A 19,551-nucleotide genomic window follows, 5' to 3' on the forward strand; every position below is an offset into this window, starting at 1 on the left:
TCACTATTTTTAGAGTTTTTGCACACCAAAGACTCTATCGTTGATGGAGAAAATAGCAATAGCAGCTGAATATAAGATAGTTCAGAACCAACTACACTTCAGCCAACTTTACACACATTAATACGAGTAATAATAATCCCGTGGCATGTTATATAATAGTATAACAGTCATTGGATGCATTTTTGTGAATGGACCACTTTTACTTTTTAAAGTTTAAACACACTTGGTAGTAATACTTACTCATGCATACTTTTACTTTTTTTCGTAGTTTTGCTAAAGTAAAGGATGGGATTACTTGTTCTAACTGGCAACAGTAACAAAATGGGAGACAGTGTGCTGTACACACTGTGGTCCTTTAGGGGGCGCTGTGACTCTGTTGTCCTTTTTTTATTAACCATAGAAGAAGAGCAGCAGCTGTCGCGTAGTAGCACGTTAGTTGGTGGTTTCCAGTAATACTTCCACCAGCTCAGACACGCAGCGGTTTGGCAGCTTCTTTATCCAACAATGAACGGGTTAAACGAGGAACCAATGGCACCACAAACTTTTCTTTACGGTGAGACAACTTCTTTATTCTCTGTATTACTTTAACGTGTTTAATTCTGCGTATCCTCGTGTGTGACTGCTGCTAGCAGAGCAGGAGAGTCATCACATTTAGCTGCTTTAGCTGCATGAGGCCCCCTCTAATGAAAGGTAATGTACTTATCAGTATATTAATGCGTTTTAAATGTAGTAAATAACGTTGTTGGATGTTCGTATAGTCCGGAAGGAGGTTCGGTGAGTCCTGGAGAACAGCAGTTTCTTTCAGTCCACTCCGCCACACACGTGCTTCGCTACCAACATGGCGGCGCCCGTGTTTTATTAACAGCCCTCATATTTAAACGTTTCTTTTCGACATCAGGTTGAAGCTGATGCGTGGTTTAATTTGCACTCTATTTTTTATTAACTGGTACTTTGAAATTGAAAATTTGACCCGACAGTTTTCAGCTGGCTGAGGAAGTCTGCTCAACGTGGCTTCAAACGCATGTGGAGTGCGCTCACTGTCTGCCCTGGTTTAGTAAATATGGCCTCATCTTGCTTTTATGGTCTTCCTTTTTATTTACTGCGGTGATAGGCTGAAATAAATTAGATATAAAGTCATTATGACTGCAGGTCAAACACAGCTCATATTGAATTTATCCTTTGATCGTGTGTAGGTCCTTCTCCCGTCACCCAGTATAACCTCACTTCTTTGTGTGACCTGATAGCCTAGTTAGACATAACTAAAATTCTTTATAGCGCAAGCAGGAAACGCACATTGTGCTGCTCACATTAACTAAGATTAGAAGTAATGTGTGCCACAAATTCTGAGTTGATCCAGACAGTTTATCAAACGTGTGATCTGTGAAAATGCTTTTCCCTCGGTAGGCCAGTGGTCCTGTTTTATTCCACTACGTTTCACTGTAATACACATGTTCCAGACAATAGGAAATGTAGCATATATTAAAATGGAACGACTCTAAAGCACAGCCAAGTGACTTTACCCCAAATTTGTTAATGATTCATATTATTATAGCAAACACACAGTGCATTCAAATGGGTTTTACATTTGTTAGATGTTTCATTTGTACTACATGAGTGCAGTTTTGTTGGAATTGCCTACAATTTTAATATTTTTTGTCTCATTTAAGGGGAATTATGCCAGCACCATGTGGAAATATGCATATGTAGATTCTCAGTCGACAAAGTCTTTGTAATCCGAAATAATTCGGTACAATTCAAGCGAACTTTTCTTTTTTGTTTTTGAATGTGCTTCACCTCATCTAAGAGTCTTTGTCAGTTCTGAAATTAGCTCAGAGCCTTCTGCTGTATCACCTAGGATTGCCATGTGGAAATATTCCCACCAGTACTCTGTATAGCTCCCTCTTGTGTATAGTTTACATATAACACTTTGCATCTGGGTGGTCCTGGCTACAGCAAGAGGCCTTATTATTGACTTCACCTTCCACACTTTTTTAAACCAAATTTTTATGCTACTGATTGAAATATCTGCATTTATATGTTTCACACAATGTCTGAGTCAGTTGTTGGATCATTAACTGAGATCTGGTCATCAGGTTGCGTCCTGGAAGGTGGAAAGGAGGTGGTGTTCAACCCTGAGGATGATGACTTGGAGCATCAGCTAGATCTGAGGATGGTAAGGACACTGAACTCCAAATTCTGCAAGGAAGAGACTTATGACCATTGTTATTCATAATGACTTAAGATGTTTGATATTTCTTGGCTTTTCATGTAATTGATCTTTTAATATTGGGCAAAAGAATGTGGGCGAGCCAGTGCATTTCCACAGAGATTGATGGTTGATTGAATCAGTTGAATTGATCAGAAAAGGCATAGTGCCCAGTACTCCTCTCAGCATTAGGAGAACACGGTTACTGGTGTCCATTGATGTAGTGTTTACTGGAACAACACTCTGTCCAAACTTCTCCCTGCACCAGTAAAGGAACACGCAATTCTAACTGGTGATATACTGCACTTACACAGATTGTTTTCTTGACAATCAGAAGGTGGATATAATGGTAGTTTGCTTTTTGAGCTTTGGATGAAGAAAAATGGCAACTATCACATGGTTCTGTGGTTTGTGTACTTCTCACCACAAACAAAATTTGATTGACAGCTTTTACACCAGTATAAACAACCTGAGACATTTCTATGAAATTAATTTTAACAGTGGTTAGGTTTAAAATCACCCTGATGGTTCATATCGCAATTTAACCGTTGGCTCTGTAGGTCTGTGTGGAGCCCAGCACAAAAGATGAACTTCACGTGGTTGAGGTGGAAGGACAGGACTTGGAAGGTCAGAAAATCAAGGCAGTCCTGGTCTCACTTAAGCCCTCTGTTCTGCCAAGTGTGAGTAAACCTCTTTTTGTTTTTGCTTATGTGCAGACACACTAACCTTAAATAGTTCTCTCATTGTGTCAAGTGTTTCTGTCCTTTGAGGTCTTAGCACACAGTCAAAGGCTGTATTGGTTCAGTCATGCCAGTCTGTTTTTTTTTTTGTTTGTGTAACACTGCCACCCGCTATTCTGCTCTTTGAAACATCTTTGCAGCTTTGTTGACTCCGATCATTCTTATCTATCATTTTGTGAAATGCTTCTGTGTATTACCGTTTATTAACCAGCTTTGAGGCAGTTACCTAATGGGAGTGTTTGTTGCAGGTGTGTCTCGGTGGTTTCACAATCACACCCCCAGCAGTTTTCCGTCTGAAGTCCGGTTCGGGTCCGATCCATATCAGTGGACAACACCTTGTCAGTAAGTATTTGTTAGATTAATGTAATGATGTTTAAACTAAAGAAAAAAAGCAAACTATTGCTCTGTCTCTCCTTGTCTGTTAACTACGGATTTGCCCATTTAGAAATTGCATAAATTACTCCATTATATGAAACAAACTACACAAGCCAAATGTTTCATGATGACAGCTGAAGTTGAAGAACCTAGTCTAATGTTTCTATATTGTTTTTGAAGTGATGGAGGCTGATCAGTCTTTTGATGAAGATGATGATGATGAAGAGGAGGAGGAAGATGTCAAGACATCAAAGAAAAGACCTGCTTCCTCTCCTGCCCTCAAGTCTCAGGTTGGTTGTCTTAGTTTCTGTAGCTGTTTGAAGTTCTGTAGTCTCCATTCTTAATTCTCTTGAGTTTCTTGTTGCCATAACCACTTCATAAAGGAGGGGCGGGAGATCGTTTTACACGTTTTATTGACTAACATCATCACAATGAGGACAACGGTAAAACTACTATATTGTTCTGCTGCCTGCTCACTTACTGCACCAGAACACCACTTAAGGCAACATTCTTTTCGTGGCTGCATTTACAAGCTTGTGGAAGCCTCACAGGATAACAATTAGAATGAACAATTTAACCATTTCACTTTACAATTATATATCAAATGTCTGCATTTCAGCAACAAAAATTATTACTTCCTAAATTATAACACTACAATATGGCGCTTATAGGTTGGTTTTACATCCTATTCAGTTTACACTTGATTCATAAACTACTTTTGATCTCCTTTACAGAAAAAAATTAAAATGGACGTTGATGACGAGGAGGATGATGAAGATGACGACGATGATGATGAGTGAGTGTCATGCATGACACAATATTGTAATTTTTTCCCATATACAATGGTCCCTCATCTATTGTGAGGGTTAGGTTCCAGAACCCTCTTTATAAACCCTCCCCACACTGTTACTTACCTTTCCCAGTCTTATAAACACTTCCTGTACTCTTAAACACTTTCTACAATCTTAAACCCACGTAATTTTAACAACATATAAAATTCTAGATGGATACTCAGCAGTGAATATACTACAACTTGAGTGATGAAATTGTCATTTAAACAATTGTGATTTTGAAGGCTGGTGACTGTGGGGAAAACTATATAAAATATCAGTTCATGACCTCAATGCAGGCGAAGACTCAACGACTATTTCAGTCACTGCTCTGCTGGCAAAAGCATTCGATTCAGCTCCTCTTGCTTCCAGCGAGAAAATTCGTTTTCACCAGTTCATTGTGTGCAAATGAAATGTTGGGCCATACCAAATTTTAGATATGGATTTAAGTACTACATAAACTGCTGTTTCACTGTTGTGTTGAGCACTCCCAAGTTGCACAATAACTGCGCATCATTGGTATTGTCCGATAAAGGCTTTAAAATGTAAGGTTGGTATCGACCTAAAATGAGCATTGACGGGCAGATAAGATTATGCTGACTAGTACCTAAAACTTAGATCCTGGCATGAGGGTGCACTTGGACAGAGATTGTGTTGACTTGTTTTGCAGCCTCAGAAATAGGTAGAATTTTCAGTGCTTGAAACTATTGTCAGGATTATTTCTGAGTGAGCATCAGCCAAGACTGTTAAAGTAGGATGATGCTTACAGTGTTGTTTGAAAATGTTATATAAAAGTAAATAAGGAATGCTTTCTATGTAGTTTTTGTTATTTTCCTAGTAAATATGTATATTGGAAAAGCGTTGTGTTCTCGATAAATAGGCATATAACCAACTACAGACCTGGTCTTCTCCGCATTTATGTCGGGGAAAATATGTGCGGACATCTATACTGGCATCAACATGATTTGCAGGTGTGGTTTAAAGAATGTAAACTGAGCCTTTAAAAAGGTTGAATTCGATTTTTTTCTTTTCGGAAATGTCTTTTAATATATGAGATAGGTCTTGTAGAATAAGATGTACACGGCCACATACTCTCTTAATTTTGCCTGAAGCATTCAAGAAGTACTGTAAACAAATAGTGTCACTGATGCTAAGCTAAAGATAGACAGGCTTCTTGAGGATTAAAGTGCAGTCTTGTGTCTGTTGATGTTACTAATTCCTTTCTTTTCGAGTGATGCCATCTAGTTTTCTGTACTTGTGTTGTGGGAAACATTAATGTTGACGTTTCTAGAGCAGTTCTCCATACAAGTGAGATGTAATTATTTATGCAATCTCAGACTGGACTATGCTTTTATTTGTGTGAAATGTATGTTTTGGGTGTGTTGATGTGATCAGCACATTAGCTAATGTACTGAAATGGTTACAGGTTAGCTAAATACAAGAGATTTGTTGTGTAACATATAGATTGTGAAGGGTTTTTGTATGTAATGCATGACAATGACATTCAACATTTTGATAATCATTTCTAAAATACACGTGACTTTTTCCTTTTTTTTAATCCAATATTTGAATATTGTCCATATTGTGATTGATAAACATACCTTTATTACTTTAGGAAAGCATTGTGGGTTTTACTTGTTAGGATATTTACAAGGTCTGGAGCATCACATTTGTTTTAGAGGATTGTTCAGAGACTGCTTACGAGCAGCTCATTTGTTCTATAAATGAAAATGACTGATCTCTGAGTTGTCCTTCTGCCTAAGAAACAGCTTCAAGTTCTTTGGCATTGGGATGATGGTTCAGCACTCAGGACAGCCATTTGGACCCGAAATGTTTTTAATAAATCTTTTGGCGCCACACCAGAAATTTGGGGCGTTCAGTAGAAGCAAGTTATAAAAGAGAAAGCACTAGTGTCGGTAATAACACACAGAGGACGATATTAATTTAGTGTCTCGGTTTTTTGGTGATCAACCAAAAGATGTTGCATATTTGGGTCACCAAAAAAAGACTGGGATTTTGGTTGAGAACTACAAACATGATGTTGCATTTCACCACAACTGTTCACTTGCTGGAATATTTAAGCCTGATGGGGTTTTTCCGCCCTTTTTTTTCTCAGGGATGATGATGATGATGATGATGATGACGAGGAAGAGAGTGAGGAAGACGAAACACCTGTTAAGGTAAGAAAATATCACGAACAGTTTTGTGAGTTAAAGCTCAATTAATGTGAAGTTACTGTGTGACTTACAGCAGCTTGTTTGTTATAGGCCAAACCAACACCATCCAAACAAAAGGCTCCTGCTCAGAATGGCAAGAGTTCCAAACCCAACGCCCCGGCCACAAACCAGGTACAAACTGGTCTTCATAGGGACATCTTTCTATCCACTGAATACCACTGGGCTCTACGTAAAGGTCCCATATGAGAAAATCCATTTTTGTCATGTTATGTGGTGGTTTTAAATGTAAATTTTAGGATGAGTAGCTGCCTGTCAGTTCACTGGGGTTGTTTGCGTTCTTGAGCTGCTTCTGTTAACTGTGAAAGATCTCAATCATAGACATGGAGAATGTTTTCTCCCTAAAGGGGTTGAGGCAGAGGCAGCCTATTGTTTTTCACAGCCTAACAGCCCATTTAGAACTGGACTGAAGCTAGTTGTTGTACAACTAGGTGTAATGAACAATGATATTTTGAGCTGAAAATTTGAAAGATGCCCACAAACTCTCCTTAATTTTCTGAAAAGCTACACAATATATTGGACCTTTACCCATTATTGAATGTTGGCAGCATGCTTTTATTTTGAAAAGTTATCGATTAAATGTCTGAATATCTTTAACTAACTTTATAGGATAAGACACCTAAAGGAAAGGGCAACAAGTCACCCAAGACCCCACCAACTCCCAAAGCAATTCTTACACTTCCTGAGATTAAAGCCAAGATTATGGAGTCAGTGAACAAGGTTGGTGTCCTTTTTACACCTATTTGTATTGCTGTTGTTTTCCTCCTTTTGAAAAAGGTAATATTTGGCATGACTAAAAATTTAAAATCTGCTCACTGCTTGTAATTCTTTGCTTTTTGTAGGGAGTAACATTACCTAAAATCCAGCCCAAGTTTGAGAACTTCGTGAAGCATGGTCACAGAGTGTCGGACCCCAAGGTAAAGTATATATTTACAGTGCCTGCATTTATTAATCAGATACCCACTGCTGCCTTACAGTATCAAATGTAATGCACTTAATTTTGTGAAATTATGTTGAATTCATACTTTGTAAAAGGTTTACGAAAATGGAATAAGACACTGCTTAGGCTGATGCTATTCAATGTTCAGTAGGCATCTGTCCACATTTGATTTGACACGTGCAGGAAAAAAATGTAAGACTTGGTTTTAGCTAATTTTCATATGAATTGTGTGGAACTTCTGTGATTTATTTTTCTAGAGTTTAAAATAATTCATTTATTTTGGGAATTTAATGTCTATTGTTGATCGTTCACAGCAGAGAGATGAGTTGAGTTGAGGAAAGTGTTCAAAGTAAAACTGGGGGAAAGATGCTCCTGCTTCAAACTGCTCCAGTGTTTTAGGCTTTTTATTGGTGCTACCACTAGGAGGCACCAAATGTTGTTTTTTTTTCCCAGTGTCAAAAATGCAGGAGTTTGTGGAGTTGTGTAGAGAATGCGCTGATGTCATGATGTAGAGGAGCAAAAAAGAAATAATCTACATTTGAGGAACTTTTGAAGGTTCAGAGTTTATTCTAATGTTGCTTTCTTAGTGCACATCTTTAAATGTTTTTGAACCTACTGTGTATTGACCATCATTTTTCAATTTTTATGCAAATGCTATTTATGCACTAAACTCAGGACACATTAAATAATTCTGAATGTTTTTTTCATTAATGTTTTTTCTATTCATGGCCTTACATGTTATGTGTTTTTTTTATATATGCACTTTAAGGAGACTGCACTTTCAATTTTGTTGTTCTTGTGCAGTGACAATACAGACATTCTGATTCTGATGATTCAGCCAGCTAATTGCTTCTTTTCTGTTTTTAGGACATCGCAGAGCTGTGGAAGTGGAGGCAGACATTGAAGGATGGAAAATAACTCGACTCTGTAGTGTTTTAATATCTATTTTTATGAATTGTTTATGCCCATAGCACCTCTCAAACCCTCTGAAGCCGAACTCAGTGCCTCACACTTATCGTTAAATCACTCGTAAGTTCAACTCCACCTGCTCTCCTGGATGAAAAGACTGAAGAGGTGGTGATGGATGGTGACTGTGCACTGTTGGTGCATCCACCTCCATTACCATCTCATTAGGGCAAATAAACGATTTGCTTTGAATTAACCCTGCTAGACCCAGCTTACAAATTTGCATCACTGTAAATGTGTAAATAAAATTTTCGCTAGAGTGTTGGCAACAGGGTATGCAGGGTATTTTCATGTGGGTTTTTTTTTTTTTTTTTTTTTTTCCCATATATATACAGTTTGCTTCATTTAGGAACAGCATAAATACACCCATTGCATCATTACACAACTTTACAGAGCAGATACAAGATTAGTAACAGCTCAAGCCACTTCATATCCGTTTTGTAGTAAATTAAACTAATGTTGGTCATGGTCACATTGTTCGCCTGTTTTGGTGGAGCAGAGTGTTTTTGGCTTAATTAGTCATGAACATGATATTAATATTTTCTGGTACCAACAAGAAGATAAACACTGGGCACTTTTTTGAAAACACAACTGGTTTGGTGTTTTTTGAATGTCTATGCTAGTGTGAGATTCCTGACGTCATAATCCAGTGACACCAAACCTGTTTGAAACATTGCATCAGAATTCAAAAATATTATTGTAGTTTGTCGTGTTTTACCGTCCAGAAAGAACCAACCATTTTATATCAAGCAACAAGCTGCACTAATGTTGAAGTGAAGAACCTGACACATGTCATCTATTTTGGGGGATCTGTTTGCTTTGTTGCCATGACTACTGACAGCCCATAGGCTAAGTGTCACCTACTTTGTGAGAGACTGTGCATGAAGGAATTTGCAGATGAGTTGTGTTCTGATTCCCAAATGCTCCAACCTGTGTTCATGCCATGAATTCTGTTTTCATTTGACCTCTTCAAGTTCTAATAAAAGTTTAAGTGTTGGTGCATGAGGCCTGTTAAAGCAGAAGACCATTCCATGTTAAAGAAGTGTCAATTTGTATGACTTTAAATCTGCTGTGGGTTGATAAGTAAAGTGATTAAATGATCACAAATACTGTGGATTGGTGTGATGTTGTATTTCTTTAACGTTATAATTGCTGATAGTTTTACCCGGGTGTGATGCTAAGTCCAGTATTATTTTTGCCGAATTGTTTTTTTTTTTGTATGTTTCTTTAGATGAAAAGATCCTGGATGTATTTTCAAGTTTGAATTACTCATTGTGTACACAGTCATCTATTTCCTGATACTGTGAGGTAGAAGAAAGTTTGAGATTACACAAACCAGCCCACTCCCTTAAACCGGTATTACTGTCAGTTGTGGTCTATGGGTGCAGGTTCAGCAGAGCACTGAAGGAGCTGTGATTGCAGAGTGAGTCAGTAGGGACTGAGATCAATGGCACTCCACTGTTGGTTCCCAGAAATTATGAAAAATTCAAACTGGTTTCCTAATGTCTGTGTCTTTATTAAATAGCACAATGACCACATTGTGACTGATTCGATTGTTATACAGTGATATTGTGTTTTGAAATAAGATTCTGTAGCCAAAATCTGGCAGTGTCACTTTAAATACTGCACCATGAGCTCAAAGTCCTACTTACACTCCCCTTTATCTTATATATGTTCCTCAAAATACTAATTAATGTGTTGCACCTTTTATAACATAACCCAAAGGCAAAGGCATTAACATCCTATTCATTCATTCTTCCCAATATATTTCAGAAGTTGTTTTGCCTCCACATCTTGGCATTACCTTGATCTCTTTGTATACATCTATTCTCTATTTCTGAATGATACACAAAATCTTTAATGACAATCACTGCACCACCACTGTGATTAGAGCCAAGTGCACATATTGCAGACTGGCAAAAAAGTGTAAAATCTGTGCATGCTGTGACCCTTGATCAATTTCTGTTTTATTTGTTTATTTTGTTTATAACTGTGCAGCCATCAAATTTGTTTCATCAAGCTACTCGTGAGAAAGGTTTTTGTATTTTGCTCAGCTCTTTAGACTTGGACTAAGCCATCCATCCATCCATTATCTATGCACCGCTTAATCCTCATTAGGGTCGCAGTGGAGTTTATCTTAGCTGACTTGGGGCGAAGGCAGGGGACATCCTGGATAGGTCACCAGTCTATTGCAGAACCTATTCAATGCTTCTTGATATTGAGTCTACAAGTTCTGGAACTCTACTGGAGGAATAAACCATTCTTCCAAAATATATTCCCTAATTTGGTGTTTTAGAGACGGTTTTGAGGACCATTGTTTGACATATCAGTCCAAAATCTCCCATAGGAAGTCATCTAGGTTGAGATGATGAAGACTATAGTGTCAGTGGCAATCATTTAGTGAATCCTTGTGCCCTATGGATGGGAGCATTGCCATTCTGGAAGACACCACTCCCATCAGGAAAGAAATGTCTCACCATTGGATCAAGGTGGTGACTTAAAGCTACTTTGACGAGGACACATGGGCTCAAACCATGCTAGAAAAATGCCCAAAGAGCATATCAGAGCCTCTGGGTGCCTTCACTGTAGGGGATCAAGGCTTTAGGTTTAATCTGTCACCCATCAGTAGACATTTTATGACAAATAACAAATCATTTACTATTACTCTGAATAAGAGCTTCTCCTACTGTAACATGGCTATTTTTTTCAATTTCAGCCATGCTTTCTGATATAGAATAATGTACACAGTTCAGGTAGTGGGTTCACTAATTCTGCTCATCTTTCCTTTACAATCCACTGAATGAATATTCAATCTAGGCTGCTTATCATCATTTACAGTCAGGGTGATAAAGGGATGGTGAAAGTAAGAGTTCATTATCATCTTTCTGTGATTCAGTAGCTAAGAAATGTATGCTGGGATGGCCTGTGATAAGCAGCCCTTCCCTGCTGATTAGATTAGAGGAGCCCACACATGTACTGTGGTCAGAATTTATGCAGCAAGGCAGGCTTTCTGAGAAAAAAAAATATTCTAAGGTGAAGAGGAGACTTCATATGACTAATCAAACATGAAATGTTTTATTTTTTTTGGTGACCAAAGCGGCATTTTCGACACAGTAGATGAGAATAGTCATTTTGTTAGGTTTCTTTTAATGAGTTTATAGGACACAGGCTGACTGGGGTCGGAAGGTTTAGCCACTTGGAAGCGAAATCATTACCATTATTAGTTTTCTGATCTGGCCTAAAGGGAGGAAAGAGTAATGATTAGAGGATGGCAGGCAGAATGAGAACAGATGAAAAGGAGAACTGGAGCAAGACACTGCAGGCTCTTATAAATTACAAGAATCATAACCTCAGAAGACATAATGACAAAGTGGGGGGAGATGAGAGACAGTGTAAAAAAAGACAGAAGGAATGAGGTGAAGTCAGGTGAAAACGTTTCATTGTAGTGAAATATTACCTCAGAGCTGTTCATATTGCAGCCAGAAAATGAAGACAAGCCATCGTACACAATAACATTTTATGATATTAGTTGAAAATTGCTGTTCATAAAGAACAGCACATTCATATATTCTGCTTTTATAGCTGCCTCCACAACTACAAGTAGTTTTCTGTATGCACCACAAGATGGCAATAAAAGCAAAGCAACTTTCATTTTGTTGGCCATAATGATGCTGTGTACTCATCCACCTGAGGGAAGATGGCTCCCAGCCAGAGAGAGAGGAGTGTGGCCCTGATGGTTTCAGACTCCTGCCTCAGTAGGAAAATAATCTGCAACCTGAGACTGTCAGGTCTGGGAAAGCAGCATCTCTAAAAGCCAGAATAGAATGTGCCTGGGGGGAAAAAACAAGTGTTTATAATCACACGTTTGTGTTGCAGAATGCATCTAGGCAACACCACATCGAAGGAAAACTAGTATATTTTTTCTGAGTAATTTCTATTTAGTGCCCAGTGCTCATGCAAGGATAAAATATATAAAAACATTTCCTTACTTTATTGTAGCCTTCTTGTTTTTTATTTTCTTAACCAACACAATTTCAAATTGAAGTACTATTTATTTATATATATATATATATATATATATATATATATGTGTGTGTGTGTGTGTGTGTATTTCTAAATAGATTGTTTGCACTATTTTTTAAGATTTCTTGCACTGAAAAGGGGAAGCTTTCCAATTCCGTTATACACTGTATAATGACAACAAAGCATATTCTATTCTATTTCTCTAAAACACTTGGAGCTGTGTTTTGTGTCACCTAAAAGATCAGTTCACTGAGTTACAGGAAGTGTCCTCTTTTAGCCTTTATGCTCAATTTAAAAAGGAGGCGTTTGAAAAGTACTTGTTGCAATAAAAGAGGGGACAGAGACAAATTAGAGATACATAAATGGATAGAAAGAACACAGAACGTGTAACTTATGTAATATTTAGTGCTGGGAGCAAATTACATGGGTTATTTGGATGTACACGTAAGGAGTTAATGCAAAACAAAGAACGACTTTTCCTACAGTACTACATGCGGTAACCATCTATGGTTCTATTTCATTAACAGAAACCAAAAATTATCTGTAAACTTGGGGATTTTCTGGAAAAATTAATTTTTTACTTGTTTGCATGTGTATTTATATTGTTTGTGCTGCATACTATTTTATGTGGTGATGAATTAAAAAAATAAACAAATGAGTTCTATGTTAAGAAAGAACAATCTTTAAATTACAGTATTTACAAAACCCATAAACAGTAAATATTCCACTTTTATTGTATGTACAACACAAACACATTGCAAATCGCACTTTAAAAAGTTCGTTAAAAAATGAAAATTTGATGAGTGCAACTGCTATTGTGACTAAAAAAACAAACATAAGCCAAGCCCATACACATAAACAGGAATCATTACAGAACAGTCACAAAAATAAGTCACAATATCTGTCAGGTCAGCAAATATATTGGCAATCCAAGTTAAAATAATCAATATATTTTCATTTATGCAATTACAGTTACACTCCAGCAGTTGATTAAAAACAAAAAAGTCTGCATTGGTACTGAATGATTTGTGGTGTTCATATAAATAAGGCACAAATATATGGAAATTATGGTGACCTGTCGTTTCTCAGGTGCCAGATGAACCATGTGCTGTGCATTCAGCCTACACAGTTAAACGGTTGACCATTGCCGTATCTTTTCTATGCAGTGCTTTCAAATAAATCTCCCAAGCACACTTCACCATGCAGCATGTGAGAAACATTTTCTACATGTCGTACAACATCCTGGATGATCTATCTCAATTTAATTTAGTGCTTTACAGGTGTCAACGACGTGGATAGTATACTATATGGTATACATTACAAAGCAAGCACTGACTACAGTTCCAGACAGGGCAAGGCCAATAGGCTTGTTTTTAGAAGTAAACAACCATTATTTAAAAACTTTAATGAGTTTGTTAAAATAATAATATTACAGTAACATCATAGGGTAGCCCTGCAGAAACTAAAATACAAAATAAAAAATAGACCGGTACAAATCGCCTCTTGGGATACATCTTTTCAATGTTTCAATCTCTGAGCTGGACTAGCATGAATGTCAAAGTGTCCTTCAGCCTCTAACTGAGTCGGGTTCTGTCCTGTTCAAACGTACTCCTTGCTGCTGGGGGGTCTGGAGATGGGATACTTTGGTGTGGATTTGTTTCTTGGACAGGATGCTGCCAGCATGGCACCTCCCACTACAGTCAGGAATGCACCAGCCCAGGCAATGAAGATAGCAGAACCAAACTCATACCTTCAAAAAGAGAAGTTGTGGTCAGTCAAAAGGGTAAACCGATGTCAACAGCGCTACAACTAATAGTACAACAACATACAAACAGCCTGTTAAGGTTGACAATGCAAATTTGCAAGCACTGTAGCACCAGAACATGCTCAAACTTTTACATTTTCTCTCAAATGATTTCTTCAGAAAACCAAGACAGTGCATAAATGTTAAGTTTTATTTGTTATGTACTTACTTGGTATTAACAGGGGTGAAAGGGTTGTAGAAGGCTTGGATGATGTCATGAGCATACCAAGAACAGGCAACAATGGCACACAGAGCTGCAGAAGAGTAAAGAACAATATGAGTGAAACTGTTAAGAAAAAAAATGACTGAAAAAAGTAATTACAACAAGAATGAATGGGTTCTTACCTCCAACCAAAATGATAATGCCACCAGCCATGGCAATGCGAGACTTGCGCACTTTGTCATCTCCACCACAGTTGGTGCACTTCATTCCCATGCAGGCTGCACCCAGACCAGCCAGCGTTATGAGAATACTCACAATCATGAGGGCACGGGTTGCCTGGAGGGCACCTGGGTAAGAGGACAGAATAGGGTTAATCCATCAGGTATGATGACAGTTTAACATTTATGATCAAAGATGTGGCGAGAAGCGGCAGGCGCTACTGGAGCGAAACTGAAGTGCAAAGAAACAGCTAGTTTCATGTGAAATTCATCTCTATGCTGATTTGTAGTGATAACCCTTCCATCAGATTTGATGTATCGTTGCAGAGTTGCTTTAAGTCACTTAGAAGCCACTATTTAGGGAAAAAACGGGGGGGCTGTGTAAACAAACACTGTTCATGCACAACAGAGCGGCTTCTGTCTCTTGTGTCTCACTGCCGCTCCCAATAACAACGCACCACAGAAACTGGCTCTAACCGGAAGACCAAAGAAACTCCGGAGGGGGCTGGGGGAGTGGGTGTGTTAGCCTGAGTCAGAAACAGGTCTAACCAGGTTTCAGGTTTCATTAGGAGAACAGACACTCCCAATCTCAGGTACTCACAGCCCGCTTTTCAGCAGGTGGACACTTTGCAGGTTGCGATTACTATCCCAAATGAGAGAAATGGGCCTTCGATTTCAAATTAAACAAAAAAAAAAAAAACAAAAACATGAAGTTTACAAATCTAACACGAAAACCTATCCCTGTTTTGGTATTCAGTGTTGCTAAATCTGAGGTGTGTTTGTATATTTTGGATTGTTTGTTTGTATTTCTGTTAAAAAAACCCCTTCTCTTATCTGACCACATCTTTGATCACACAATGTTTATCAAAGCTGGATTGTGTTCATGTTTGAGGAGCCGATAAGGCACATTGCGCTACACATATTTTAATCAGATGTTTTGATAAATCAACCCAAAAAGACAATACTAAAATCAAAACGGATACAGAAGCTATTTGGAAGAAACAGCTGACTTGTGAACTATTTAACCACCAAGTCAACAAGTAACCTACAGCTGTAACCGCGTAAACAAGAGTCAAGGTTAATGGACAGGGAGAGATCTATGTACAAACCGTGCAAACTGTTTTACTCAGTGGCATTTAGGCAGTTTATGCCTGAGGGCGCTCCATCAATCAGCTGAATATGCAACATGAACAATAAAATAACCGCCACCTGCCGTCTTACCATTGACCCATTTATCCACTGATTTACAACAGGCCAGAGTCATCACGGAAGTTACTATCACAAAAGCATCTCAGTCAGCTCAGGTGATTACAGACTTTGGAAAGAAATCATAACCAATTTTGCTGCTTCCGAATTTAGCCATAGATGTTCTGATTTGATACTGGACTGCATGACTACATTTTTTATTAATTTCCCTTAACCAGCCGTACTATAATACCTGGAAGTGGAGCTGTAATTGTCAAAAGTGTTCACCGTCTGCATTTTTGGGCCCACAGTAAAGGAAAGAATAGTTTTGTACTCATTTGAAACCATCTAGGACAAAGCAGGTGTTTGTGGTGCTGGTATTTAGACATGTTTTCTAAACAGTGGCTCATGCAGGTATTGTTTAAAGTGTAACTACTTATGCTGTGTGAAGCAAGTCCTATATAATGGAGATTTCCACACATGCAGGAAGAGGGGAAGGCTGTGCAGGACAATGGCAAAAGGCTAATCATTGCCTAGGTGTGGAAGTAACACACACATTCCTGCTTATCAAACGGAAAATAGGTCAGAATATTTTTTTAAAAATGGCTTTTTAACAATGATCTCACAACACGGAGCACATAAGGCCTCATAGTGTGACTTTGAAGTAAACAAAACTGAATCTAAGGGAGAATGAAAGAGGAGTTAGTAAGTGATAAAACCGGTTGGATCAGACCGCAGGAAACTATTAACGGTTGAGAGACGTTAAAAAAAAATGGCCGAAAGCGGAAAAAGTTTGGAACTACTGCTTTCCAACAGGTGCAGGTTAGTGTTGTATAATTTTCTGTCACACATTAAATTTACGTTTATATGTAGAGAAATTTTAAATTAGCTGAATTGAGACAATTTTTCCTCAAAGTTTTAGCTTTAAAATACACTGTAGGCATACAGTGGGGCCTTTAATGAAACAAAAAGGCGACATTTAACTTTTCAAGGGCGCTCAAGCCAACTTGCCTGTTCATAATGACTTAAAACACCATAGAATTTTTTTTTTTTTTTTTTTTTTTTAAATCTATGTTCCCAAATTAAAAGCATTTCAATAACACTCGGTTTGATTTATTTGGCTGTGTAACTCACCGTTGAGCTGCAGCATCGAGTCGTACACTTTGCACTGGATCTGTCCCGTGCTCTGGAACGCACAGGACATCCACAGTCCTTCGTACATGGCCACCGCTGTGATGATGTTGTCCCCCACATAAGCGGACATCTTCCACTGGGGCAAAATGGTTCCAATTATCAATCCAATTACGCCCAGGAGAGCCAGGGCGAATCCCAAAATCTGAAGACCCGAGTTGGCCATTTTTACTTCTTCTTCTTCTTACGAGTTGGAAGCAACAAAAGACGACGTCCACCTGTTGTGGAGGTACCAAATTTATCCTCTCCTTGCAAGTTTTTTTTTTCTTTTTTTTAAAGCTACTTATTCTATGTTGGTCGTAAAGTTTGCTCCTTTCTAGGTATTCCCTTGCTTTCCGGCAGTAAGTTTAGCAGTAAGCGGTGATATCAGTGTCTTAGTGTCTCCTCGCGCACCTGTTCCTCTGCCGCACCTTGACTGGGGAGGGAGCAGCGGGAGCGAGCTTTTTGAGGCGGTTTCTGGGGCAGGTGGGCGGGGACGCGCACGCAGTATCGACTCATCAGCGTCGCAGCGAACACCTGAGGTTTCATGATGTCACTGTTTCCAGAAACAGACCTGCAACACAGACCCGATACACACATATACAGACTATTTCTAGCCTAGATATAAATCACAGATATCATAACAACTCCATGTTTCACATTTAACACAGCAATCAGTAAAATAAAGAATGACAGAAGCACTGAAAAAATACAAACATGGGTTCTTGTAATAATTGCAATGAAGCATTTGGTTTACAATCATTTGATTTGTGTTATTACTAATAAATATAAATGGTGATGCAGAAATCTGAATCTGATGTTTTACGTGCCAAATCTTTGAGAAACCATGACACATTTTAACATTGGACAATATCTGATATTGCAAAAATAAAAGTGTGTGCATTTAGAGGCAGCATTAGTCAAAATCTTGCAATTCCAACCACAGCAAGAGGCTTAGTAAGCAGAGAGCCAAAGGAGGATTTATAACCACTACATTTTGAAATACTGTCTGTCAATATTTTACAAATGTAAACAACCAGAATAGTTTCCCAGTAAATATGGCTATAATATGTCTTGACAGCACATATTGCTGGTTGGCGTGTTTGATCAAATATGTCTACAGTTTTAGTAAAATACTGAGTATCTACGATGTTTCTGTACCTCATGAAATGAATGTCTAAAATGGGAAGTGGAATTAGCATAAGTGGAAGTTAAAAATAAAGTTTCAGACAATAGATATAATGAAAGTCTTAGTTATTCCTAAGCTTTAATTTTTGAGACACATAACAGTAACCCAAATTGTTATCATAAGCCATTTCACCATTTATTATCAGACCTATAAACTTACATTACAAAGCATTCTACTTATTTGAACTGCTAAACTGAAGAGGATGTGGCCTCAAACATTACTATTTCAACAATCAACACCTAAGCATATTAGCTGGGCACTATGAGCAAAAATGCTATCAATAAGGGAGCAGAATTGTTGGAGAAAAGGGACATTAATTTAATTTCATAGTTAATTTTTCGTCCAAATGCCATCTAAAAAAGCAGCACTACCCTGGAATACCACTATTGTTTTGTACAAATATTAAATGTACATTTTTCATGAAATATCACACAGTGTTCTGGACGAATCTAAGTTTGTTTGGTGACCAGTATATTACACTCTTTCACACCTGTAATTCTGTTGTCTTTGTGATCTTTATACGTACTTTGTGTGACTGTGTGTTTAGCATCATGTAATTGTGTTATAGGACACATAAAGTGGCTCTGTGTAATGTACACTGTATGTGCTTTATCTGTCTGATATCAGCAGAAAAATAGGAGAGAGGAGGAACATTTTGGAAGCAGGAAGATCCACAAACAGCAGCAGTAGTGCCTCGTTGCTTCTGAGACACAGTTAAGCTGGACGTAAACGTGAACACAGAGGAAAGGGTTAAAACAACAGTTGTAGGGTGTATCATGCACTGATACATACTGTTATTATAACAACATATCATGCGTCCAATTATTTCTAAGCACATACTGGCGTAGACTTAACAAAACTATTACTAGTTATTAGTATTGCTCAGACAGGAGGCTATGAATCAGTTTTGTTTTTTTTTAAAATAAAATTCAGCAGTATCTGGTTTAGCTGATATGTGATAATGTGTGGACTTACTGTAAGTTTTAGACTGCTGATTGTATTCATTTATCACTAGATCATTTGTAAAAATCTGATGCTAAAATCTTTTTCTATGCTAACTGTCGCTGTCACTTCCTATTTAAACACTCATCTGTGCTGTTACAGTCAACAGCAAAAAAAGACAACTTCTTTTTTCTGTCTTCCCTATGAATAATTAGTTTTGCAGTGAGTCATTAACATTAATTTATATTGTCTTTACATGAGCACGTATGGACAAGAAAAAACCCTAAAATACATTATTTGTATATATCTTCCTCCTGAAACAGTAGCAAAAAAGTTGAGAAGTAAGAATAATGCAGAAAGCTAAGACGCAGAGTGTTGTTTGCCCTGTGGGAGTTCTGTGTTCAGATGACAGTTTGCTCTGACCAATTCACTGTGACAATATGAGAGCAGACTAGGAAATCCCGGGGATTTTAATGTCAGTTTATAGTCAGATAGAGATAAAGTCATTCATTCGGGGCCTGATTTGTCGCAATTTTCTGTTTGGTAATAGGATTTTCAGATGAAAT

At 38.0% G+C, this 19,551-nt stretch overlaps 2 protein-coding genes across 2 annotated transcripts; one reads left to right on the top strand and one right to left on the bottom strand.

Annotated features, from left to right (window-relative positions):
• The first annotated feature begins 392 nt into the window (after positions 1-392).
• On the top strand, positions 393-9,405 carry npm1a (nucleophosmin 1a). The gene is made up of 11 exons (XM_023275417.3): positions 393-553; positions 2,094-2,173; positions 2,767-2,886; positions 3,195-3,288; positions 3,502-3,611; positions 4,056-4,117; positions 6,268-6,331; positions 6,419-6,499; positions 6,995-7,105; positions 7,228-7,302; positions 8,193-9,405. Exons 1-11 carry the CDS (start codon positions 505-507, stop codon positions 8,241-8,243), a joined length of 897 nt encoding a protein of 298 aa, XP_023131185.1. The 5' UTR covers positions 393-504; the 3' UTR covers positions 8,244-9,405.
• A 3,620-nt stretch (positions 9,406-13,025) lies between these two features.
• Positions 13,026-17,240, bottom strand: LOC111571974 (claudin-7-B-like). The gene is made up of 4 exons (XM_023275425.3): positions 16,819-17,240; positions 14,464-14,628; positions 14,288-14,372; positions 13,026-14,064 (listed from the first exon to the last, which is right to left on the bottom strand). The coding sequence occupies exons 1-4, from the start codon at positions 17,039-17,041 to the stop codon at positions 13,914-13,916; spliced, it is 624 nt and encodes a 207-aa protein (XP_023131193.1). The 5' UTR covers positions 17,042-17,240; the 3' UTR covers positions 13,026-13,913.
• Positions 17,241-19,551: the final 2,311 nt, after the last annotated feature.

The sequence above is a fragment of the Amphiprion ocellaris genome, chromosome 14 (genome assembly GCF_022539595.1).
Source record: "Amphiprion ocellaris isolate individual 3 ecotype Okinawa chromosome 14, ASM2253959v1, whole genome shotgun sequence".
In the NCBI taxonomy this organism is placed as follows: domain Eukaryota; kingdom Metazoa; phylum Chordata; class Actinopteri; family Pomacentridae; genus Amphiprion; species Amphiprion ocellaris.